Source organism: Vitis riparia, chromosome 2, assembly GCF_004353265.1.
Source record: "Vitis riparia cultivar Riparia Gloire de Montpellier isolate 1030 chromosome 2, EGFV_Vit.rip_1.0, whole genome shotgun sequence".
NCBI lineage: Eukaryota > Viridiplantae > Streptophyta > Magnoliopsida > Vitales > Vitaceae > Vitis > Vitis riparia.
Window position 1 is genome coordinate 8,277,631 of NC_048432.1, and position 20,039 is coordinate 8,297,669.

Below are 20,039 nucleotides of genomic sequence, written 5' to 3' on the forward strand. Positions count from 1 at the left end.
CCCCTTTCACTTCAGGACTTCAAAAACATCTTGTATTTCGTTTTCCCTATGATTATTAAAATAAACAATTTTTTCATATTTGATTTTTATATGAAAAGTTAAAAAAAATATCAAATATGATTAAAATTGATGGGAAATTTATAAATTTTTAAAATGTTTAATCTCAACATGAATGAGTTCAAATAAGTTAAATAACTTATTGATTTTAAATTTATTTTTTATTTTATTATAATTTCCTTTTTTATTTATTTCCTCGCATTTTTTTCTCAAATGTTTTGGAACCAAACATAACTTTAGTAACCCAAGTAAAGGAAAAATCAATCAAGTGACAGGCTTGAAAGAAGTGAGAGAACTACTTTTTGATCTGATAGTGATTCTATGAAACGTTTTGTCTTTCAAACACTTGGTTTCCTATAATCACTATGAAATAGATTCTTCGTCTTCCTTAGCTAAGTTTCAAATTGATTTTGAAGTTTTTATCTTAAGCAATTTGCTATTTAGTCATCAATTTTGTTTCTCTTCATTTCTTCATTTGTTCAATGTAATATGTTTGCTTTGGTGAACCTTTATTTTGGTACTGTCAATCCGTAATCTATTGGTACAATTAATTCCCCAAAGTTGGAATTTGATGAACATGGTTTCATTACTGCATGCTCACTAAGTTCCTATTTATCCTGAGTTATGTCTTATTAATAGTCTTTTTCAAGTTGTTTCATTTAAGAAATTGCTTGAATATGAATGCCTAACATTGCTTTATAATTTCCAATTTTTCTTCTCTGTTTTTTGAGAATTTCAGCAAAGAGCCTGAAGCCTATGTGAGTGTCTTCATTTCTAACTAAAGCCCTACCAATATCCCAATATCATTTTTCATATTTTGATAATAATTTCCCTACTTATAATGTTTTTGTGTTGAACACATTTTCACTTCCTAGTCACACTTGTTACATTGGATCTTTTTTTTTTAATCAAATAACAAATTTCCTATCTTTATTATATATTTCCTATTTTAGTTATATATATATATTTTTATTTTAGTCACATTTTTTATTTATATTTTAGTAGTAATAATAATATATAAATTTACTTCAATGTTATCGATATTTATGTTTGTTTGTCTATTTTTGAAAATTTATAGCTCAATTTATTTGGTATTGAAATATAATGACCTGTCTTATCAATTATCAAATCTTATAATAAATCAATCATGAAATAAAATAAGTAATAAAATATTAAGATTTGTTTGGTAATTATTTTTAATAATAGTTTTATGTTCTCCAAAATAAAAAAAGTAGGAAAATATGTTTAGTAATAAAAATCTGTTTTCTATTTTCTGTTTACAAAAATAAAAAATAAGGGCCTATTTGGGAACTATTTTCAAGAATAGTTTTCTGTTTTATAGAAAAAAAAATCAGAAAGCACGTTTGACAACCAAAAACTATTTTCAGATAACATCTTTTAGTTATATTTACTTGTTTTTAAAGAGTTGTTTTAAAAAATAATTATACAAATATATATAATGATTAAAAATAAAGTGGTGGACATAAAATTATTTTTAAAACATATTTAAAATGATTAAAAACATGATAACAACATTTTAAGTTTCTAAACAGACTTTTGTTTTACAAAACATCATACAATAATTTTTAAAAATTGTTCTTAAAAACTATTTTTTTAGAACTGTTTTAAAAAACAGTTACCAAACAAGGTTGTGTTTTCATAGAATATTTTTTAATTGTTTTATATTATTTTCAATTGTCTTTTGAGTATTATTTTAAGAAATAATTATACAAATATGTAGAATGATTAAAAATAAAACACTGAATGGACAAATTATTTTTAAAATATTTAAAACAAGGTAAAAATATTTTATGTTTCCAAACAAATTTTTATTTTATAAAATATAAAAAAAAAATTGTTTCAAAAACTATTCTTAAAAATCATTTTTTAAAACTATTTTTGAAAATAGTTACCAAACATCCCCTAATATTTTTTTATGATTTATACACAAAAAAAAAAAAAAAAAAAACCAAAAGAACTACATAACACATACAAAAGGGTTATGCAATTTTATTTCTTTCTTAATTTATTATGAGTTTTAGATTGAACATAAAAGGGATTTTATATTTTTTTAATAGTAAATATTGAGATAAAATACAATTTTTTAGTTTTAAAAATATTGATAATTGGAATTTGAATATATTTTTTATTTTTTATTTATAAACCAAATGACAATATTTTTATATGGAATATTATATTTGATTAAAAATGATTTAGTAGGATATATGAATTTTATTAGGGTTATTTTTTTTTTATTAAAAGGGATAAAACTATTTCCATTTTATAAATTTAATCCTTTATTTTTTTAATCTAAAAATAATTTTTTAAAATACATATTTTTAAAAAAAATTTCATATAAATAATGAAGAGTGTTTATGTATTAAAAAAATGGGTATTTTTTGAAAGTTGAAAAGTGGGAGGTGTTAGATGTAGAAATTTGAGATATTTTTCATAATTAATTCATTTTATCGAGGGGAAAAATCTGTTAAGTCTAGAAAGGTAGAGGAGAGAGGGATGCTGACTGTAGGAGAGCCTCACCCATCAGGCATCCCCGTCTTCATTGATTCAGGGAATTGAGAAGCGGGCTTCTTCCTTTTCCGACTGCAGTTTTTCTCGATTACCGGCAAAGGTTTGACACTTTCCACGACCCTTTTGGCTAGATGAATCCATGTTGGAAAAGCTCTCTCTTCTCTCGTCTCCCATTTTGCTCTGGTTTCTTCATACTGTTACCTTCTTTCTCATTAAAAATGTTGCTTGGCATCAAGTATGAAGTATCAACTAAACACCCATGTTAGATGATTCCTTAATATTGTTGTTCTGGTCTGGTGTGTTTTTTTCCCCCAGTAATATTGATTAATATTTTAGGGCTTTATGAGGCATTTCATCGAATACCCCTTATGGTGTCAAATATTCCTGAAAACTTTTGACTAGTGTTGAATTATTTATTTTCTAGGGGCCAAAGCAGATTAATCTATTTGACAACAATGCTTCCAGATATATAACTTATTGAACTTGCTATGGGCATTTTGAAAATCACCATAAAGTTTAACCAAATTCACATTTTAGTTACTCTGTGGAGAATGCTTTTTTCGCTGTAGGAATACCTGCTAATCAACACCATCTTGGAATTTTGGTGTCATTAAGTTATTTATCCTAGGGGCTGAAGAAGATTAATCTTATCCACAATCATGCTTCCAGATGTATAACTTATTTAGTTGCTATGGGCATTTAGAAAATGCTATTAACTTTGGCCAAATTGGAAATTAATTACTCCTTTTGTATTCTTATTCTTATGCCTTTACTAACATTTTTGGAATGCCCATTAGTTTCTTTTATCTATTTGTTATAGTTTTGTAACTTTTATTATTATTATTATGATGATGATGTTGATCATGATGATGACGATGTCAACAATATTGCTAAATCCTTTTGGTTTTTTAACCCCATTTACAAAAAGGGGATTTTAGGTTGCATTGTCTTGGGGAAGTACTAGAAAGATGCAGAAATTGGGTGACTTGAAGCTACCCAACTTCTTCAATTATCCACCATACTTCACGTAACTTTCTGCTCTCTTTGCTTTTATCAGTTCTTATCTTTTCTTTGTCAGATGTTGAATTGTTGATTTTCAAATTTAGCAAATTGTTTAAAGTTGAGTGTAGTGCAATTACTTGGGGCCTATTTGGGAACCAGTCTTGAAAACCATTTTTTTTGTTCTTTAGAATAGAAAACGGTTCTCTAACTTAAAACACATGTAATTTAAAAATAAGTTGATTTATAGAACAAATGTGAGGGTTTTATTTTTTGAGAATTTTCTAAGAAACAATTGAAAAAATAAAAAATACTTTGGTAACTTTTGCATTGTGTATAAATGTACACAATACGTTCACAGAGAATAAATTAAAAAAACTGTTTTTCATATCTGAATTTCTTCACAGAATTTTGTTCCTGAAAATGAATGATAACTATTTTCGAACTGTTCTCAAAAAATATTTTTAAGGAATTGTTTTTCAAACAAATTTCCAGATATACCCTTTTAGTGCTTATCTATATTGTTTCAGTCTTAACTAGTTATGATTCTTTACCTTTCTTACTAATACGCATTTCTCTTTATTGATGTTCATTATTTGCCATGTCTTTGTGATGCTTGATGGTTTGAAGGGTCTCTTTTAATCGATCTTGCTTCTTGTCTATTCTTAAATTAATTGCATTAGTCTTTCTAGGGCCTCTACTTGTGTGCATAATTTGGCTTGGCCTGGCTCACTGAAGCCAACAGTTACCAATTTCTGAGTTTTCTAATTTTCTAAGAAATACCTAAGTCAAGACAACACAGGAAATTAGGTAAAGCCCATAGGAAAGGTTGAGTGGGGACCATATCAGATCATAGCATTATGTTCTGTAATTGAATTTTCTTCTGTTTTACTACATTTCAAAGAAATGATTGCAATACATGTTAAAAAGAAAACACCTAACCATTAGATCGCATTCCATATTATGGTGACCAATCAATTTTTATTTACATTAATTGGGCTTATCAACACTTCCACAAATCTTGCCCCTTAAAATGGTTTTTTATTTTTCCACAAATCTCATTTTAGACTCTCAAACACCTGGAGATCTCCACAACATAAAGATGTAATAGTGCTAACCACCAAAGCATCTCTCTCTTTCTCTCACCATGGACTTTTCCATTATAACCCTTGGAATTTTTTTATGCTATATTTTAGTTTATTATTTATTTATTTATTTTTTATATTCTCCATCATGATTTTCATTCTCGGTTGGAAGTTGTGATTCGCTTAGTACATATTCTTATTGTGTGTTCTTCAGTTTGCAGCCGGTAAGGGATACCCGAGAGAAGCAGGTACAACTTTGGAAGGAACTTATTCTTGACTATTGTAGAACTCAAAAGATATTTGTAATTGGACTGGAAGAAGAATTTCCTCTGTTCTCGAATCCTGTTATTGAAAGTAAGTGCTGTGTTCTCAAGCGCCACATGATCAACTTACTCCAATCATCAATTGAAGTGGATAACTCTGTAAAACCATTGGCCATGCTTGTGTTACTGTCAATAGGTTTATAAGGTTAATGTACTTGGGGTTCCTAATCATTATAACAGTAAAATAGGCTCTTGCTTTCAGAAAGGCTCTTACTCTGCTGCAGACATGGTGCAAGGGTTAACGAATATTTACAAAAAAATTGTGCTCCTAATTGAGGATTTGTGAGTATATGCTTCCATGAAAATGTAGTATTGTTGTACTCACACACCTTGTATTTCAACATGTTGGTTCAGTGTTGCATGATTAGGGGTGAAGTTCTTTTATTTTCTGATCTAGTCCAATTAAAAATTGCACAAATTAATAAATTAGGTTGTGGAAATGAAACTGAACTAGATTAGCCCATTTGGGTAATGCATTTCTTAATGATTTATAAATAAACAGAGGCTGGAGAGACAAGCAATTTTTACTTCAAAACCAATTTTATAAAAACCACAGAACCTTGTCCAAATTAAAACATGCACTATGAAAGTTACCTTCAAGTTACCCCAATGCCTACAAAGTTACCTACTCAATTCCGAACTAGTATATCATATCTTCAGTCATTGGTTTTCTTTATCCTTGTGAACCATAAAACAAGTCCATGATCTGCCTATTCTGGTTGGAACCATGATCATCTGCTAGGAAGAATCTGAAATCCACAACATCATTCATGTTCTGGATCCATGGATATAAGAAACTGTCCTTTATCCCCTCTTTTTGTAGATTCTACTATTTGGTGTTTTGCTGTATACTTCCTGTATGCTTTGGGACACCTATAGGGGCCCTTTGTTCTAATTCAATCCAATCTTGATTTTACCTATCAAAAAAAAAAAAAAAAAAAAACTGTCAAAAAATGCCCTGAAACCGTAGATATACTCAGCAGAATCCAACTTATATACAAACGTGTGATTTTTATTGTTTATTTTTTTAATTTTTGTAAATATTTAAACCTTGTAAAATTTCAGTAAAAATGAAATTTCTGAGGAAATTTTCTCTAGATTCATTCTCAAATCCAAGGAACAAAAAAATTGTCTTCCCTTTTGCCATACTTTATTTTGTATTGTTCTTTACTCTTTTCTATGCACACTTTAATCTCTCACTGATTGCTCTACCAAATCTGAGGAGAAAATTTTGTTTAAATAGAATTTAGAAAACCTTGTTTATTTAGGAAATGATTCTTGAAGAGTTTGATTTTCCCTGAATTTGTAATTTCAATTTTCCTGCAACTTGATCTATTGAAGTTTTGGCCTTTGATTGAAGCACAAGAGTAAGGTCAAATTAATTAAAGTTTTGCTTGATCAATCAAACTTGTGTTTCTCAAAATCTCTTGACCGATTGATTGACTAACATCCTTAATCTATGAAAGACCAATTTCTTAGATTGATGAAATAAGCTTGCGTCAGATCTGTCTCTTTCAGTCAATGTTCAAATAGAGTGGATTTTGTCTCCTTTTAAAAATTTATTTCACCCAAAATTTGGAGTGTTTTTTGAGATATTAGTGAAATACAAGAAAAGGCATAATAACTATATCTTCAAGTAAGGATTTTTTGGTGATGTTTTATGTCTTTTCTAAATAATATACCAAAAGCCTTTATGGACTAAATGTATCACCTAAATTGTGTTGCCTTGAAACCACTTAAAACACCTATATGCCAAAAGTTTTCAATAGGTTACACCTATTTGGCTTGTCCTATTTACCTTGAATTGATTCATGTGTCAATTGAATAACTAATGCGTACGAAATTGGTCAACCCTAAATTTCCATAACAGAATAGAATATTCAAATACCCTTGCTCTTTAGGAAGTCCAAGATCATGCCAAGTCTCTTATCTGCATCCACCAATGCACATGAAATACCATATGCACTTTAGTTAGCTTATTAGGTGTGCACCTTTGAGACATTTTCCAAGGCCACATGAAAATTCAAGTGATATAACCAAGAAGGTTAAAATGGATTCCCTTAGTTATAATGGATGGTTAAACCCTCATATTTTTCTTGATTGGTTAGCTAGTCTTGAGGATTTCTTTGAATGATATTTCATATCAGACACCCAATGCTTGTTTTTGGAAGGTGACGTGGCTTTTGGGACCGTTATGCTTGTTTTGGGTCATTTGGAAGGCTAGAAATTCAATTGCTTTTGAGGATGGGGTGCTATCTATACAAAAGCTGAAAATTTCCTTTGTGTATTTGCTATGGTCGGAAACCAAAGTGTGGATAAAAGATGGTCCTTCGACCTTATTAGATTTTATAGATTGGGTGTGCATGTATTAAGGAAGAGAGTTTTTTGTGCTTTCATAGAGGGGTGGGTTCTTTTGTAAGGGGGTGAGTCGTTTTTTTTTTTTCTATACTGTAACTATTTGAGTCGCTTCTTTAGCGTCTCTTTTTTCAATACATATATCACTTACTGATCAAAAAAAAAAATATCAGACACCCAATGCATTTACTTCCCATAATGAAACTTGTTGGTTCTGCCAAGTGGTATTAGCAAAGTGTCCAATCTAACATAGAGTGTTAATGTTAGTAACCACTCACTCTTTGGGATGAAATGAAACGAAAGTTGAAAGAGGCATTTCTCACCATCTATCACAAGAGGCAGTTGCTAGGTCAGTTGATTAATCTTAGACAATTATCCTCTAGTGTAAGTGTGTAACAGACCACTGTGCTTTAAGGAGTTTCAGGAGAGATAGGATCAGGATGTGAGGGAGGAATTTTAGGATCGTATCAAATTTCATTAATGGGCCAAGGTCAAAAAATTAAAACAGGGGTAAACCTTCATTCTCTTGAAACTTTGGAGGTAGCCTATGACAAGGCCTTCGAGATACCTTACGATTCCTAGTAAGAGATATATGACTTCTTAAATCTGGGAGTCTTATCATTCTTGAGGTTTATCTCATGATAGGGTAGGAAAAACCTTGAGGGCTACTAGTGGTGTTAAAGCTAGTCATATTGTTTCATGTGACAGCCAAGACACTAGTCGAGGAGTATTTTATCAAATTTGACAGATAGTATTGTGTGGATAAATTTTTCAAGCTCCTTATTGATAGTGTCAGCTCTATGAATGTACATCCTCATCCATGTAGAGTAGTTTGAGTAGACAAAACTTCATTTTGGCCATATCTGAAAGTTGTCTAGTTCCTATTACACTGGGAGACTATTTAGACAGAATCTATTCTGATGTTCGCCCCTTGAATGTTGCTTGTATTCTCTTATATCATTCTTAGCTGTATGACCTTGATGTCACCCACAATGATAGGGAAAACACTTTTCAATTAAAATAGAACAGTTAGTCTATCCAATTACAACCTAGTAAGCCCATTGAAAAGGATGGCAAGCTGCAATTTAAGATATCTGTCCAATCAACTGATTCGACATCTTAGGCACCCAAAATTTCTACTTGGAGCCTTAAGAACCAAAGCCTTCATATTTTAACACAACAAAAGTCTGAGAAAAAATGACAAAATTCAGGTGCAATGTTAGTCCTGGTGGTTACAAATGTTTTTTCACAAGTTGTTAGCTTCTGATCTTACTCTGCTACCTCAAGATGACAAATTGTTGGATAAGTATCAAGATATCACTCTTGAAGACCTATCTAGCTAATTACCACCCACAAGGAACATTCAACATGCCATTGGTCTAGTTTTAAGATTCCACCTACCTAGTCTCCAATACTATAGACTCCTAAAGACAAAGTTGTAAGTGGACAAAAGGTTTTCTTCAATATAATCTTAGTAGCCCTTGTGTTGTCCTCACTTGCTTACACCTAAGAAGGATGGTTCTTTGAGAATGGGCATAAATGATCTTTTCATCAACAAAATAACCACAAAATATTGGTTTCCTATATTTGGGTTGGATAGCATGTTAAACTTGATGGTAGAATCAGAGTGTTCTTCAAGATTAATTTATGTAGTGGTCATCATTAAATTCATGTTAGATTAGGAGATGAGTGGAAAGCTGCTGCATTCATGACCAAAGATGGATTTCATGAATGGTTAGTCAGGTCCTTTGGGTTATTTAATGCACCTAGTACGTTTTTAAAGATTATGACATAGATTTTGCGTCATTTCATAAGAAGAGATCCTAATGGTCTATTTTGATGGAATCTTAATCTATAGTCGAACTCAAGAGGATAATTTAGATCATCTTGGGAAGGTGTTTGTAGCTGTAAGATCTAAGAAACTTTATCTAATATTAAGAAAAGCTCTTTCCTTCAATCCCTAGTGATCTTTTTAGGATTTGTTATCTCCTTGAAGGGCATACAAGTTCATCCTTAGAAAGTTTTTTTGATAGGTAAGGTCATCCTTAGAAAGTTAGATCTATTAGAGACTGGCTTGAGCCTAGGACTATTCTAATGTTTGTTGTTGTCATGGACCAACTACTTTCTATACGTGATTCATTAAGACAATTAGTATCATAAAGGTTGCTGTTGTTGAATTCATGAGAAAAAGAAAGTTCCATTGGAATGAAGTCATAAGAAAGACATTTGAGGAGTAGAATGCAAATGATTGAGACATGTTTCTTAGGCCATGCTAATTCTTTATAAGTCTTTGAGGTGGCGTGCGATGCATCCTGTGTTAACATAGGTGGTGTCTTAAGTCAAGAAGGGCATCTTGTAGCATACTTCAGCGAGAAATTCAATGTCTAAACAGAGGTATTTTTCTGGTAGCAAGAAGTTCTATGTTGTTGTGCAAACCATTCAACATTAGAGGTATTTCTATTATCTCAAGAGTTTCTGTTGTACTCTGAACATCAAGCATTGGTGTACCTTAGTTCCCAAAGAAAGTTAGGTGCTAAAAATGCTAGGTGGATAGAGTTTCTTCAAGAATATTCATTCGTTCTCTACCATCATGCAGGGACTGAAATAAAGGTATCAATGTCCTTAGTTGAGTAGTGGCTGTTTTACAAGTAATAATTGCCCATGTGGTCAAATTTGAGAGGATGATGAATATCTTATTTGTACTGATTTTGGTGTTATTTATCAAGAAATTCAAGATGGTCATTGTCAAGAGCACATCAATTTTGTCATTCGTGATGGCTACTTGTTTAGATGGTATATGTTATGCATTCCTTGTACTTCCATTCAAGATATCTTGAGTTGGAAGTTGCATAGTGGAAGTCTAACTGGTCACTTTGGTTGGTATATTGCTTTTGTAGAGGATAGGCTTATTTGGCCTTCCTCGAAAAGAGATTGCTGAAATTGTATTTCAGTGTGGAACCTGTTACCTAGCTAAGGCAGTGAAGAGCAACACCTGTTTGTACACAACTTTACCTATACAACACACCCTTGGGACTCTTGTTGAGGAGAAATATTGTAATTGTGATTTGATATTAGCATCAGTAGAGTTGGCCTTTAATAATTCTGTTAACCATTGTACTGGTAAATCACAATTTGAGATTGTTTATGACCTTTCTCCTCGTCAACCTTTTGATCACATCTCTTTGTCTTTTGAATCTAGACCTTGTGAAACTTGCTGAATCATTTGTTCAATACATCCATGTAAAAGTAGTAAGGGAGATCTTTTATTTATTTATTTTTATTTTTTATGTTTTAGTCTTTTTGCATAGTAAGACCTGCATGGTTATTGGACTTGTAGTTCATAGACTGAACATTTTGGCCTATTTCTTAGGATTTTGTTGATGGGCCCCCTTTGCTTTTATCTGAACTTAGATGAGTTTGAGACAAAGAGAGTTTATTCAGTTCAAGAATTAATATTTTGTAAGACCCATATTTGTTAATGAAAGAATGAGAATCAAAATTCTATTGGACTTCAGAGTTAGATAAATTCATTTTGTTATAAAAAGACTTCAAAATCTAATTCTATAAAAGCTTTGAGTTTAGAAGAGTTAACCACATCTATAATTTTTTTAGTGTTTATCAGTTCTATTGTGCAAATAGATTTTCCTTTAATCCTTCAAAGGATTGGAATTCTTTGTCTCTAATTATAAATCTAGAAGGTTCTTAAGTCATAACCAAACTATGCATAACCATCATATAACAATTAATTTTGGCTGAGATTTTACATGAAAACTCTGACTTATGGGGTGCTGGCTCAAGACATATGCATAAGTAGTAATGGCTTTTGCTTTGTGCCCACTATATCTGTTCAATAAGCTGGTATCTCTAAGTCAACATATTGAATTCAGTTGTTTTGAAAGCTCTTGTCTGCAGATACATTATATTTTGATTGTGATTATATAGGAACCCTCAGTCATGAAGCTAAGGAGGCATTCCTCTCAGCCTTGGTTTCAGAAGGTGTGTTATGATTTTTCTAACTGATGCTTTTTCCCTTTCTGGTTGGTGAAAATAATTGTGCTCTTACATGCATAAACTTAAATGGGTAGTCTCTTAGATGCTTCTTTTATCTTACAGGACGTGCTGAGTGGATGGATAAAGGGCATAAAAAATGTCTCATTCTCTGGCACCGCATTCAAGATTGGGCTGACCTTATTCTGCGCTTTGTAAGTTAAAAACATGTGATCTGAAGTGGTTGATAGAGATGAATTTCCAAGATTTATTAAAAAAAAGGAATGGAAAGAAATAAAAAATCCTAAATGATTTTGTTAAGGATATTAAAGCAATTTTGTTGTTTTTTAGGTTCTCTGATGCAATAATAAGTTAGTAGTTGGTATTTGAGTTTTATTTAGGATTTGAGAATTTTTTTATTGGAAAATTTTCAAAAGTTTCTGCATATTTGACCTTCTATTTTCTAATTTAATTTTTTTTTTATTTAAGTTCTTTTTATAATCTAGAAGTTTTCTTTATTAGAAGCTTTTTTTACAAGAAGTTTCTACACAATTAAATTTCTAATTCAAAAAAGAAAGCATCCATTTTCTTTTAATTTTATTGTTTAGAAGATTTAATAGATTTAAGAAAAGTTCTAATTAATTATTATATATGTTGGGCTACTTTGTTCATAATTTTATTTAGTTTTTAGGGTTTTCTAAGCCCTATAACTAAGGATAATTGCTGTAAAATGGGATTGGTGATGAATACTGTTGAGGGTTTTTTTTTCCTCCTTTTTTGGTACATATTTTGAATTTTCAATGGTGGGACTCCATTACTTTTCTTTTAGTTGAGATTCTTAGAAGGCTTTAGTGAGACTTCATGGTTTTCTATCTTCTTTTATTTTTTATTTTATTTTTCCTACTGCTATAATTTTATTATTTTTCTTCTCCTTAAATCCTAAAAGATTGAAGCTCAATCCCACCTTATTTGATTGTAGACTACTACTGTAGGGTTGTCCTACATTAGTGTTCTTAAACATAAGTAGTTTGTGTTTACTTTATGATTTTCTTCCTTATTTGATTAGGTGAGAGAAAATGGATTGGAGGACAGTGTTATGACAGTTGAGGAAATACGTTCAGGGACTGAATCTCGAGGAACAGGTAATTTCTGATTGCACTTGATGCCTCATAAAAGTAGATTGTTGAAATCATCCCAGAAACTCTAGTTGCTTTTGTGATTGTGTAAGTTCTTCCATCCAAGTTGTATGACTGGAGGTTTTTTCAGCTTCGAATATATTCAAGTAGTATGATCCCACAAAACTGTTCCAGGAACTACTGTTTTGTATCTGGAGCTGTATTGCATGAGATAAAATAATTGATGGTTTCTGGGATCCGGATGCTTCTAAGTCAACATTTCTTCTATTTTAAATTTGTTGAACCTAATAAGTAGGTTTGTAACTTTGAGGAAAAAGCTGCTAACAAATTTCTTGTTTCTCAAGCCATGTTACATTCTTTAAAAAAAATGCGGTTCCCCCTCCCCCTCCTTTTCTTTTTCTTTTTTTCTTTTTTATTTTTTGTTTCTCAAAAACATTTTAGTGGATTCTTATTTACATGAGAGAGGTATGGTTTGGAGGGGTAAAAACAGTATTTTCATGTGCCAAGTGTCTAGCAAAAGAGATAAAAGAGTGATTTTATTTATTTATTTTTTTTTATATTTTTTTTTTCACATTCCAGAAGAAAATTCCAACCATTTTATCTTTCAAAAGCATCTTATACCTCTTGCAATGGTCTCTCTCTTTTTTGTCTATCATTTTGGGCTAGTGATTTATGAAAATTTCATTTTGTCATACGTTTCCTAAAAAAATTGGTCCAACTCATGTAAATTCAATAGTTTAATACATTAAAATTGGCCCACCATGGATCAATCATCATTGACATACAGATTTAATCAAAGCATGTTTGCATGATAGAAATTATCAACTTTAATGAGAGAATGTGATATTGGTACATTGTATCTTTATTTTCATGGATTTTTATGTGGGTCCCTTGTGGGGTTCTCTAATGGACAGTGGATTATGTCTCGAGATTTACGTATCCAATGGATTTTTATTATAGCTAGTCTCTTTTTGAAAGCGATAATTCTACTTCTTTCGTTCTATCTATCTTTTGTTAAGATTCAAATCAAGTAGCAGTTGTTTTGTCTCTTTCGTTGATTTCTTTTCTTTCTTTATTTTCATTTGTTACAGAAGATGCTTTATGCCTAATTTTATTGGTCAATTTGGTATCTTAGCTCATGGTTCCAGATTCTAGTTGTGTCATAAACAACAGAGTGAGTTAAATAACCAATATAAGTTTCTGTATTTAGTTGTCATTTTCACTATTCCCAGGCGTCTGATTATTTTCAAACTTAAAAAGCAGAAAAATAAAAAAGCGTACATCTCATATCTTGAGGCTTAATCTCACCATGTTGCAGGGTCAGAAAAACCCTCCTGTGCTTTTGTCTTCCAAATCTTTGAATCCTCATAAGAAACAGTAAATTAGGAGAGTTGATAAAGTAGCTATCCTTTGAGTCTGCTTCCAAGAAATAGTTTTTCATCAGTATGTTGTTTCTATTTACATAATTTTGTATGTGAAACTTATTTTTGCACCATGTGAGTTTATGAAGCAGCCACCAATGGTGTACATATCTGGCATAAGAGTGTGTTGGTATAGTTGGAAGCATGCTAAACTTCACTTTAGGACAGGTGGTTTGCTTCCTTGACCCAAAATGTGCATCGTAATATGGAGGAATAAATTTATGGTCACATAATTTAAGTTTGATTAACCAAAAACTTCCTTCTAGGCGTACATCTCACACAATAAGAAAACCGTAACAGACAAATGAATGGTTGTGATACCACTTAGGCCTTGCTGAAGTAGCAAGCATTAAGGGTAGAGACAGTTGCGATTCCACTTAGACCTGGCTCAAATAGCAAGTGTTTGGGTAGAGATCACACATGCACATAACATATCATACATAAATTACGTATAAAAGGAAAAAATTAATAAGCCTGTTATAAGAACATTTCTCCTAAAGAAAAAGAGATGCGAACTGGTATGTGTTGGATCCGATTAATTCTAATCAAGTAATTACTAGCTCAAAAGCGAGATAGGAAATGTTCCTGATTTGTTGACAATTTATTAGCCAGGATGTGAGGTGTGAGAAGATTATTCTTTTTGTCATGGGTGATGTTTCTTTTTTCTATAGATGCATGTGTTTGTGCTTGTAGCATTTTCCGTTCTTAGAGAAGGATTGTGTTTCCCAGTGCCGATTAATTGTTATATAATACGATTGCTAATTATCCCCTCACCTCATGAAACAAGGTTGATTCCTCAAGATGATATTAACTAACTATGGTGTCTCTCCTCTACTGACAAACACAATGTTTCTATGTTGTGCATCTGAAAGTTTGTCGTCTTTTTGATGATTCTGTGTTTCCCCATCTTTCAGAGCTTCATGGGATGGACCGGACAGTTCTAATGCGAGCCCTGAAACAGTTAGAGCACAAGGGGAAGCTTGCTATCTTCAAGGGAACTTCAGCTGATGATGAGGGCGTGAAATTCTCTCTATAACTTCATTTCTCTTCATCTCTTCCCGACTTTATCTTATACAAAACCATGAAGCACACCCTTTTAAACATAGAGAACTGCATTCAAATCATTATCCGCATGACGCACACATTGTTTCTTTCATGCTTTCTAAATAAATTGCAAAGTGATTCTCTCATGGTGATTCCCATTGAATGTTTTATAGCATCCAGTTAACTATGATTTTATTGTTGTGATTTTCAGCTGTGGAATGTAAGCTCTTTTTAATCATGTGAGAACGAGGAGAAAAATGGTACTTCCATTTCCTTTTTAAGCAATACATGGTCTTTCAGACCCAAATGAGTTAAATGCTAAAATAATTAAATTCATATTTTTGATCATGGAAAGTTTGAGGGAGAAGAAATAGAAAGAAAGGAAAGGTAAAGAAAATAATATATATATATATATATTTTAAATCTTTTGTTTGATTATTTATTGAAAAGTTAGCTCAATATTTGGTTTTTGAAATATTTGAGGAAACTGACAAGGAAATAAAATAAAGAGGAAAAAGTTAAAAAACCTAAAAAAGAAAGGAAAATAAAAAATAGATTTAAAGTTAATAGGTTATGTGCTTAAAATTATTTTATTTTATTTATTTTTTATAAAGATGAAATGATTTGAAAATATATAAATTTTTAATTAATTTGAATGATATTTGATTTTTTTAATTGTAAATCAAATATGAGAAAATGGTTTTTTAATATATATATATATATATATATTTTTTTTTTTTTTCTTTGAAACTTTTAGGCTCTATTTGGTACCCAAATTTTTTTAAGAGAAAATACAAAGGAAAGAAAATAGAAATGAAAAGAAGAAATAAAGAAAAAGTGAAGAAAGATAAATAAATTTAAAGTTAATAAGTTACTTTTATCAATTAATTCAAAGTTATTTTAACTTATTTTAAATTCTTTATATAAATATTAAATAACTTAAAAATACATCATTTTTTTTTAACTTATATTAATTATATTTGATTTATTTATTTATTTTCCATGGTACAACCAAAGAAACTTACTTTTCTTTTCTTATTATATTGTTTTGAGAACCAAATATAACCTTAAGGAATAAATATATTATATGGGGAAAGTTATATTATTGAGGAATGCTTTAGCCCTTCCAAAAGGCTAATGTTTGATATTTGAAAGCACCAAGAAAATGGAGAAAGACTATATTATGGAAAAGAAAAGGGAAAATATGAAAATATTTTTCTCCCTATTTTTTTTTTTAAGGTTATGTTTGGTTTTCAAAAAATATTAAGAAAAAAAAATATTAATGTTGTATTTGGTTCTTAAAAAATTATTAAGCAAAAAGAAAAAAATGTCAATTTTTTTTTTATGTTTGATAGAAATATGAAAAAAAAAAATCAAATGTGATTAAAATTAGTAAAATATTATTATATTTTAAGTTATTAACTCTTTATATAAAAAGTTTAAAATAAATAAAAATAAGTTTAAAATAGAATATAAAAATAATTTATTGAATTGATTTATTTATTTTCCTTTATTTTTATTCTCTCTCTCTCTTTTTTTTTTGCCTTTTCCCTTAAATTTTCAGAAAATCAAGCAGAGCCAAGGAAAATGATTTTTTTTTTTTTAGATTTGGATTACAAAATAAATAAATAAAGATGACTTTCTTTGCCAGACAGATGTTTGCAATTTAATTGCCTGCAACCCAATTAGAGGAACAGAAAGGAAATTGTACAATTTAGAAATTTAATTTACAAAGTTGCAAAATTGAATAAAAATTTGAAATTATTTGTGTAAGCCCTCATTAATGGAGGGTAAAGGACTAATCACAATATGTTATATGTATAATTTAATTTTATTTCTTTGTACCTAAATTGGGTCTTATTTATTTTGTATATTTGATTCTATTTTTAATATTCTAATCCAATTTATTTGTAATGTGTTATCCAAATTAGACACATATGAGTAGAAAATAAATAAAAAGACAAGATTTTTAACATGATTTGGTGATTAATGTGATCCTTATGTCCACAGAGTGCACTAGCATTTAACAATCTATCAATTAAAATGAATGAAAAAAGTTATAATGGTAAAACATTCAAAAAAAGCCTCTCAATTGTGACCATACTCTTTAAAAACAAAACCTTAAGCATAAAAGTATTAAATATATAATATGAGTAAACTTGTCAATCATCATATTAAAAAAAAAAAAAAAAATTCTCTAGGGAGTGTTACCTCCTTCAACCCTCATTAACTGATCGGGTAACTAGATCAGCGACATCTCAAGCGAAATGCAACAAAATTGATTTAGACTTTACAATCCAACATATTTCAATTTTCTATATTCATGGTTTAATTCAATGATGTAGATTTCACCTTATATTTTCAATAATCAAGGTTACAAGTTACCTATCAGGTATAAATACCCTATAAGTTTACTTAAAATATTTCTTTCATATGGGTAATGGAGCTGTCAACCAAGTCGCTCTATGTTAGAGAAGGGATCAATAGAGTACGGCCATTTTTATATAAATTATAGATGGGCATCGTATTGCTTTAGAATTTGTTTAGTTTTTTCTCAATCATATCTTATTAGAGAATAGTGGAAGAACCAATAAAAGTGGTTCCCCATTTTACACGTTTGAACTTGGCTAGTCATACTCGGCTTCTCAATTCTATTTTTCGTCTGGGGCGGCTCATCCTTTAGGCAACTGGGGCAGTTGCCGGAGGACTGAGCAAAAACTGCCTTGGTTATTTTTATTTTTTTATTTTTTATTTTATTTTTCCTCTTTCCCATAATGCAAATGTAAATAAGGTTAAAAAATTATTTAAATTAAGAATAAATAAATAAATTAATACTTAAATTTTCCCATACCAAAAAGTCCTAAAAGTCGACTGACAGCCTGTGCTATCTTTCACTTGAAAGCAGTCGCCTCGATTGTTATTATATTTACTGATCCTAAAGAAGAAACTCCGACCCAGGTGCTCCTCCTCCTTCCCATTCTCCTAAGCTTTTCCCTCTCTTAATTCCTGCTGTTCCTTTCTTTCCAAGTCACTGTTGATGGGTTTCTTCTGTGGGAGATTTGATGGCACAATAATCATAGCAGAAATTTTCCAGCAGAACATTTTCTCAGTCAATCTTATCAAGAATATGCTCGCTTTTATACTCTCTTATGTTCCCCTGTTAAGCAAATATGAACAAGATCCTGATGGTTTCTCAGAGGAATACCCTCGCCCTTCTTCTTTGCTAGTCCCAGTTCCCGTCCACTGCATAGTTGAATCCAGGAAGGAGAAACTTGTGTCAGTAGAATATAGTCGCCTTCTGGAGAGGTCAGGTGCAAATGAAGGTACAGGTACATGTAAAGAAAGTGATTCCAAATGTGCGATATGCTTGAATTGCATAGAAGAAAGGCATGAAGTGAGAGAGCTTGGAAATTGCTGTCATGTGTTCCATAAGGGGTGCATAGATGTTTGGATGGATCAGGGCCAGGTAACTTGCCCTCTCTGTAGATCAAAGCTATTGCCAAATGATCAGGAAATGAAGCTCAAGTGTGGAGGAGATCCATGGAGGAAGGAGAGGATGATTTACCTGTTTGGTGAGGATCAATTTGATTGATCCCTTATGCGTTCAGACAACATCATTGTATGTGACTGTAAATTATTAAATTATGTTCACCTCCAAGGAGGAAGCTAGACCAAAGGGTGCTTTACTGTTGAGATATTAGAAATGCTTTCCTTATATCATTCTTTCCTTGTATCATTTAGTGTTGAGATATTAGGAATGTTTAGATATTAAGAAAGTTGAGATATTAGGAATATTGAGATATTAGGAAAGTTGAGATATTAGGATATTAATTGTTATTTCCTTATATCATTCTTTCCTTGTATCATTTTTTCCCATTCTTAGAATGATGATTACCCTCTATATATACTCTGTACATGAACGAATGAAAGAATGAATGAAAAAACTACCATTTATCAATTTGAAGATGGTATCAGAGCCATGGAATTGAAATCTTGGATATTTTATCGCTATGGTAGTCCAACAACGATCAACCATCCTAAGACAAGTCCTAATATTGATAAGTCAACCTTCAAATGCACTCACTGCAATAAGACTGATCCCACCAATCTGGATATCCCACAATTTCAAAGCAACGACTCTTGGTATGACCAGGAAAACAATGAGGAACCGAGGGTTTGAACCATGGACCTTTAGATCATGTTTAGGCTATCACCACTTTGTTATTAATGATAATAATCGTGATCAACAAAAGAAGGATTCCAAGAAAACCTCGACTGCAACTGTTGCCGAAATAAAAACAAAGGCTAATGTTGCTGAGAAAGCTTCTACATTGGTAGCCGCTACAGATCATGGTGGTAAGTTTTTAAATACTTTTACACCTGTTATTAATAGTGCATGGACAATTGATCCTGGTGCTACAGATCATATGACTTTTGATTATAGACAAGTTTCACCCCTTAGACCTTCCTCACAAAAAATTGTTTCCACAGCCAATGGTAACACAACCCCAGTCATTGGGGAAGGATCCTTAACTCTTACTGATACTTTGAATTTGGATTTTGTTTTAGTTGTTCCATCTCTAGATTACAATCTTTTGTCAGTTTCTCAAATCACTGCAGCCTTATCTCGTATTGTCATTTTTTGGTCTAAATTGTGTGATTAAGGACATCCAAACAAGACAGATGATTGGTTGTGGTATTAAGAGGGGAAAACTCTATTACTTGGACTTGCAGTCAAAGGATTCAAATAAGTTGCAACAAGCCTTGATGGCAGATGGATCTGAGGAGGAGAAGAAAAAGTCTGAAATTTGGTTGTGGCATCAACGTTTGGGACATGCTTCCTTTGGTTATTTTAAAAAATTGTTTCCTAGTTTGTTTGCAAAGAGTGATATTTCTGGTTTCCGTTGTGATATTTGTGAATTGGCTAAAAGCCATCGTGCTTCGTTTCCGTTAATTTTGAATAAAAGTCCGCTTCCTTTTATGGTTATACATTCTGATGTTTGGGGCCCATCCAAAGTCCCAACTTTGAGTGGCTCACGTTGGTTTGTTACTTTTATTGATGATTGTACCAGAATGACATGGTTATGCTTGATGAAGACCAAA

The 20,039-nt window shown here is 31.2% G+C and overlaps 2 protein-coding genes across 3 annotated transcripts; both read left to right on the forward strand.

The window, feature by feature from the left end:
* Window positions 1-2,529: 2,529 nt before the first annotated feature.
* LOC117928011 (vacuolar protein sorting-associated protein 25) lies at window positions 2,530-15,174 on the forward strand. Of its 2 annotated transcripts, none has more exons than XM_034847763.1 (7): window positions 2,530-2,686; window positions 3,525-3,613; window positions 4,885-5,024; window positions 11,291-11,344; window positions 11,462-11,550; window positions 12,402-12,477; window positions 14,807-15,174. In XM_034847763.1, exons 2-7 carry the CDS (start codon window positions 3,555-3,557, stop codon window positions 14,926-14,928), a joined length of 540 nt encoding a protein of 179 aa, XP_034703654.1. In that variant the 5' UTR covers window positions 2,530-2,686; window positions 3,525-3,554; the 3' UTR covers window positions 14,929-15,174. The 2 variants fall into 2 exon arrangements, with proteins under 2 accessions (XP_034703654.1, XP_034703645.1); XM_034847754.1 differs by having other exon boundaries at window positions 2,531-2,686; window positions 3,515-3,613.
* Window positions 15,175-17,858: 2,684 nt separating this feature from the next.
* On the forward strand, window positions 17,859-18,688 carry LOC117928000 (probable E3 ubiquitin-protein ligase RHA4A). Its single transcript, XM_034847744.1, has one exon. The coding sequence runs from the start codon at window positions 17,974-17,976 to the stop codon at window positions 18,526-18,528; it is 555 nt and encodes a 184-aa protein (XP_034703635.1). The 5' UTR covers window positions 17,859-17,973; the 3' UTR covers window positions 18,529-18,688.
* The last annotated feature ends 1,351 nt before the right edge of the window (window positions 18,689-20,039 follow it).

Excerpts from the sequence above, each read along its gene's own strand:
- LOC117928011 (XM_034847763.1), top strand. The coding sequence starts at position 3,555 with ATGCAGAAATTGGGTGACTTGAAGCTACCCAACTTCTTCAATTATCCA. Across the intron at positions 5,025-11,290 it reads CTCGAATCCTGTTATTGAAA|GAACCCTCAGTCATGAAGCT; the intron begins GTAAGTGCTGTG and ends GTGATTATATAG. Across the intron at positions 12,478-14,806 it reads GACTGAATCTCGAGGAACAG|AGCTTCATGGGATGGACCGG; the intron begins GTAATTTCTGAT and ends CCCATCTTTCAG.
- LOC117928000 (XM_034847744.1), top strand. The coding sequence starts at position 17,974 with ATGGGTTTCTTCTGTGGGAGATTTGATGGCACAATAATCATAGCAGAA.